Below are 5,532 nucleotides of genomic sequence, written 5' to 3' on the forward strand. Positions count from 1 at the left end.
CATTTGGGGAAAAAAGATGCACACTATATACTCACAACACAATAAATATCAGTTACACCAAAGATTTAAATGTAGAAAACGAAACTGTAAAAATAATAGAAGAAAACATCAGTTGATTTGCACAACAACACTACCAAGAAGGCAAGACTATTTGGTGTTTATTACTGTCTTATAGACGAGGAAGTCCAGGTTCAGCAAGGAGACTGAGAGCCAGGATTTGAACTGGAGCTTGACTCCTAGTCTACAGGGTAGATGGGGTAAGGAGGTGGGAATAGGGTTGAGCAAAAGACCTTCCACACGTGAAGACTCAGAACACGTGAAGGCTCGTGTAACATGAAAGTTGTCAAATGTCAGCTGAACCCCAGAGGGAGGGCTCTCAGGGGTGAGGCGAGGGCTGAGGGCTCCAGTAGGCAGCTTACCTGTTGGGATTGTAGCCCAGGGTGTCCAGAATGTGCGCCTGGTCCAGATCCCGTGGGAAGCCATGCAGCACCCAGCCTTTCTGGACGCAGTCCTGCTGTTCCAGGCGCTGGCCCAGCACCTTCATGATGATACTGTCAGGGACTGCAGAGAAGAAGGACAAGTGAGCACCCTGCTTGTCTATGGCCCATACTTGTGGGCTTCCTAACCTTACGTGACTCTCGGTTAAGCTGTCAAGAGGTGGGTCTAGGTGGAGCCATTTCCTCAGTCCCAGTGACAGGCAGAATGTGACTGCCTGAGAGAGAAAATGTATTGACTTTGACCTTGATCTTTCCCTGACCTTGACAAGGTATCATCTCCATCTGCAGCCATGGGCAGTTTTTGCCTCTGTCATAGTCTGTTCGGGCTGCTATAACAAAACATGATAAACTGGGTGGCTAAGAAACAACACATTTATTTCTCACAGTTCTGGAGGCTGGGAATTCTCAGATCAGGGCAGTTTCAGTCTCTGGTGAGCCTGCTTTCTGGTTTATAGATAGTGTATTCTCACTGCACCCTCACATGGTGAGGAGTCTCTCTGGGGTTTCCTTTACAAGCGCACTCACTAATCTTATCCATGAGACCTAAACACCTTCCAGAGGCCTCACCTAATACCATTATCTTGGGAGTTAGGATTGAACACATGAATTTGGGGGGAACACAAACATTCAGACCACAGCACACCCTAAGAATCAAGTTTTTAAAAAAATTTTTTTAAACGCCTGTTTTCTTTTGGTGAGGTGAAGTCTCTTTCTGTCACCTGGGTTGGAGTGCAGTGGTACAATCAGCTCACGGCAGCCTCGACCTCCTGGGTTCAGGCTATTCTTCCACCTCAACATCCCAAGTAGCTGGGACCACAGGCACATGCAACCACACTTAGCTAATTTTTTTGTAGAGACGAGATCTCGCTATGTTGTCCAGGCTGGTCTCAAACTCCTGGGCTCAAACAATCCTCCCGCCTTGGCCTCCCAAATTTCTGGATTTACAGATGTGAACAATTGTGTCTCACCATTTTTCAGGGAAGCACACCAGTCCCAGCAGAAGTTTCCTCAAATGGGATCGCATTGGTGTCCCCAATATTCTTTGCTAATTTGTGATCCACTAGCAACCCCTACACCGCTCCTTCCTCCTATGATCCCCTTCCTGATGTTTAGAACCAAGTCTCTCTCAAGAATCACAGCTCTAGTTATAACCAGAGACTGAAATAAAGTCTTATGGAGAATGATGAGCTATTAAGAAGCCTCTTGTTTACATTGCTGCAATTGACATTTTCCTGAAATTCGTACTTCACATCCCAGACTCATTAAATGTCCTATGTTGCTAATGTACTGCGCTCTAGCAATTTGCACTGCATTTCCTGCACTTTGCACTCATTTCCCTAGAAATACTTGGTAAATATTACCATTGTTTGCTATGACTGTGGCCCCCAGTGGAGCTGGCTGTTGGATGTGAAGTGACAGAGTACGTGGCAGTTTCTCTGGAAGCTTCCTGGTTCCCTCCTACTGACCGCCCATGGGTGGTAAGTGGCCCTAATGCATGCTTTGCCTTCCAGAAGGCCACCCAGGCTGATGACCAGGCAAACGTGGGAATAAGAGATGCAGAAATGTCACTACCAGCTGCTCTCCTCTGTGGTTGTGACTTTCTGGGTTGCTGCCCTTGTCGCCAAAAAACCATGAAACTTACTCTAAGTAATTTGCATTTCTCTAAATTTGTTCTTTCTCGTGCCCTTCAACTTTTCTTCCCTGGTCCCTAGGAAAGAGTAGAAAAGGGATTTGGCTTGAAGGAGGACATTTGGCTATCTAACATGATTGGGAAGTTGATGCAGGGAATCCCATTCCTTCCCCTGCTTAAGACCTGCAGTGGCTCCCCAGAGCTCCGTGGATAAAGAGCAGGTAATCTCTGCAGCTTGCACCTCCTCTTTCATGGGCCCTCTCTTCCATCTAGAACATTCTTCTCCCACATCTCGCCTGGGGCGAGTCTCTGGATTCAGCCTTGGGACCACTACAGAATGTTCCCTCCCAGGGAAGTCTCTGAGGATGGCCCCCAGCCTGGGAGGAGGCAGGGGAAGACCTGTACATCTTTTCCCCCTTCATTTGTCACCCTTGTGATTACAAGAGTAAAACTCTCTGGGTAATTCTTTGTTTAATGTCTACCTCTCAAGAAAGGGGCTGGGCATGGTGGCTCATGCCTGTAATCCCAGCACTTTGGGTAGGCCGGGGCCAGAGGATCACTTGAGACGAGGAGTTTGAGACCAGTGTGGGCAATATAGCAAAACCCTGTCTCTCTAAAAAAGAAGGAAAAAAAAAAGAAGAAAGAAAGAAAGTTCCACAAGGAAAAAGAACCACATCTCTCTCATTTTTCCATGCCTAACAGTGCATAGCATGTGAAACAGATGTGAAATAAACAGGTAGGAGGCTTTCCTTTTCAAAGGCTTCACCGCAACTGACCAAATATGTTAAAACCAACTTGACCAGACTTTGGGGAAGTCAGGTGGTAGAGAGGAGGACACGCCTTGGGGCACTCCCAAATCTAGTTCTCATCTCAGCCTGGCCCTTCGATGCCGACTCGCCCCCAGTCAGTCTCTCAGCCTGAGTCTCAGCTTCCTATATGCCGAAAGAGGATAATAGGATCCATCGTGATGAGCTAACACCACATGTAAAATTCTGGCATGTAGTAGACACACATAGATGACTGTTATTTTTAAATTCAGGAGATGTGTGTTGGGAAATGATGCTTTGTGAATACTTTCATGTTTGCCCGTGATCAGGGCATCTGAGCACAGACCACTGGCACCTGGGATGGAGGATGGCAGACTGCAAAGGAGCCTTGGAATTCAGAGACAGAGACCACTGGAGGGTCTTAGCGACCTCTGCCCTGGAGATGGCTGTACAGCTCACCTCCTCTTCCCCTCCCCAGGAGTTGTTTCCCTTCCAGGGTAAAGTTCGGGAGGAAGCTGGCACGCTGCCCTCATAAGCTCCAAGAGCCACAATGTTGGAGCTCCTCTCTTGCTACACACCCCTCTACCCTAATGGTACATTCAGCTTTTTCCAGATTGCCTGTGAAGAACTGGGGTGTGGAATCCAGCTCTAACATTACTAGGTGAATAAATAATAGGTCTATTCTCTGATCCAGAAACCTCGTGTTTTCTGTCAGGGTAAATAAATACAGATTTAAAACAATGTAGGGTAGCCGGGCTCAGTGGCTCAGCCTGTAATCCCGCGCCTTTGGGAGGCTGAGGTGAGTGGATGGCCTGAACCCGCGGGTTCGAGACCTGCCTGGTCAGCGAGACCTCATCTCTACAATAAATCAAAAATCAGCCGGGCGTGGTAGCGCATGCCTGTAATTCCAGCTACTCGGAAGGCTGAGGCGGAAGGATCGCCGGAGCCCAGCAGGTCGAGGCTGCGGTGGCCGGGAGCGGCCACTGCACTCCAGTCTGGGCGACAGAGTGAGACTCCAACTCAAAAAATAAAAAATAAAAAATAAAAAAATAAAACAATGTGGGGGTAAGAATCTGCCATAGAGCTTTTCAGTCCTGGTTCACTGTAAATAGGATATTAAGGATGTTTTCACCTAAACAAGAAACCAGTACAGAAAGAAGCCTTTCCCAGCAAGTCAGCCAATGGATAGTCACTGACCATCTGGGCTGGACCAGGCACAGCTGCCAATGTCCTGTGCTCCTGAGGTTCATGTTCCAGCAGGGAGGCAAACAATACATACATAGATAAATATTTCAGAGAGTCATGTATACTTTGGAGAAAGTCAAGCAAATGATGGGAGGCTGCTGGTTTGGTTGGGTCTAGGACAGCCACTATGGAGGTCACACTTTGCCGAGATCTGAATGGTGGAGCCCATGGATACCCCAGGCCCAGGAAAGCCTCACTTGTTTCGGGGTGAGAACTGTATTGAGTCAAATTGTTTACATTATCTCTAATGACCAGGCCTTTCTTGGAACTGAGCTGCACCCCAGGGAGGTCTGGCCTGCTGACCTACAGCTTTCTGGGAGGATCTGGAAGGTCATCCCATTGACCTCCCTCATTTCAAAATTGGGAAACTGAGGCCCAAAGAGGTTGGGCTTAAGTTACCTGTTCAAGGTCATCCAGCCAGCTGGCAGTCAAGCTGGGACAGTACTCTGGTCCCTGGCTTATAATGCCACTTACAAATGGATACGAGGAAGGTTTCTCAACTGGGGAGAAATCTGACTTTGAAAAAAAAGCAAGACCCGCTAGAAACAAAAGAGATCTTTTTTTCTTGTTAATTGACAAAGATTTCTAGAGGGAATTCCCCAATTTGCAACAAAATTAAAATGCACAGGCCTTTTGGTCCAGCAATCCTATTCTAAGAACTTACACCTCAGATATAATAATAGCACAGAGGGGAAGAGATGTAGACACAAAGATGTCCGTTTCAGTGTTGCTTCTGAGGGTGACGACTGGAAACGATCTAGAATGTCCATCAACAGAGGACAGGTTAAATCAAGGATGGTACATCTATGCAATGGGATATTATGCGACCTTTTATTTATTTATTTTTTAATTGGAGTCTCACTCTGTCGCCCAGACTGGAGTGCAGTGGCTGCTCCAGGCCACCACAGCCTCAACCCACTGGGCTACAAGCGATCCTTCCGCCTCAGCCTTCCACGTAGCTGGAACTACAGGCGTGTGCTACCACACCCGGCTAATTTTTTGATTTATTGTAGAGATGAGGTCTCGCCTGCCCAGGCGGGTCTTGAACCCGTGGGCTCAGGCAATCCACTCACCTCAGCCTCCCAAAGGCGTGGGATTACAGGCTGAGCCACGGAGCCCGGCTATATGCGACCTTTTATTTAATTAATTAATTAATTAATTAATTTTTTATTTTTGAGTTGGAGTCTCACTCTGTCGCCCAGACTGGAGTGCAGTGGCCGCTCCTGGCCACCACAGCCTCAACCCGCTGGACTCCGGCGATCCTTCCGCCTCAGCCTTCCAGGTAGCTGGAACTACAGGCACGCGCTACCAAGCCCGGCTAATTTTTTGATTTATTGTAGAGATGAGGTCTCACCAAGTTGCCTAGGTGGGTCTCGAACCCGCGGGCTCAGGC

General features: G+C 47.8%; 1 protein-coding gene across 1 annotated transcript in view; it reads right to left on the reverse strand.

Annotated features, from left to right (window-relative positions):
• Positions 1-419: 419 nt before the first annotated feature.
• LOC103251725 (adenylate kinase 8-like) overlaps positions 420-5,532 on the reverse strand; it is a gene marked incomplete at its 3' end in the record, with an annotated part of 88,711 nt that continues 83,598 nt past the window's right edge. Inside the window, exon 10 of the mRNA XM_021708710.1 lies at positions 420-561. Within this exon, the coding sequence (XP_021564385.1) occupies positions 420-561 (142 nt within the window). The remainder of the gene's footprint in view (positions 562-5,532) is intronic.

The sequence above is a fragment of the Carlito syrichta genome, unplaced genomic scaffold (genome assembly GCF_000164805.1).
Source record: "Carlito syrichta isolate Samal-C Ts95f unplaced genomic scaffold, Tarsius_syrichta-2.0.1 Scaffold144091, whole genome shotgun sequence".
Lineage (NCBI taxonomy): Eukaryota > Metazoa > Chordata > Mammalia > Primates > Tarsiidae > Carlito > Carlito syrichta.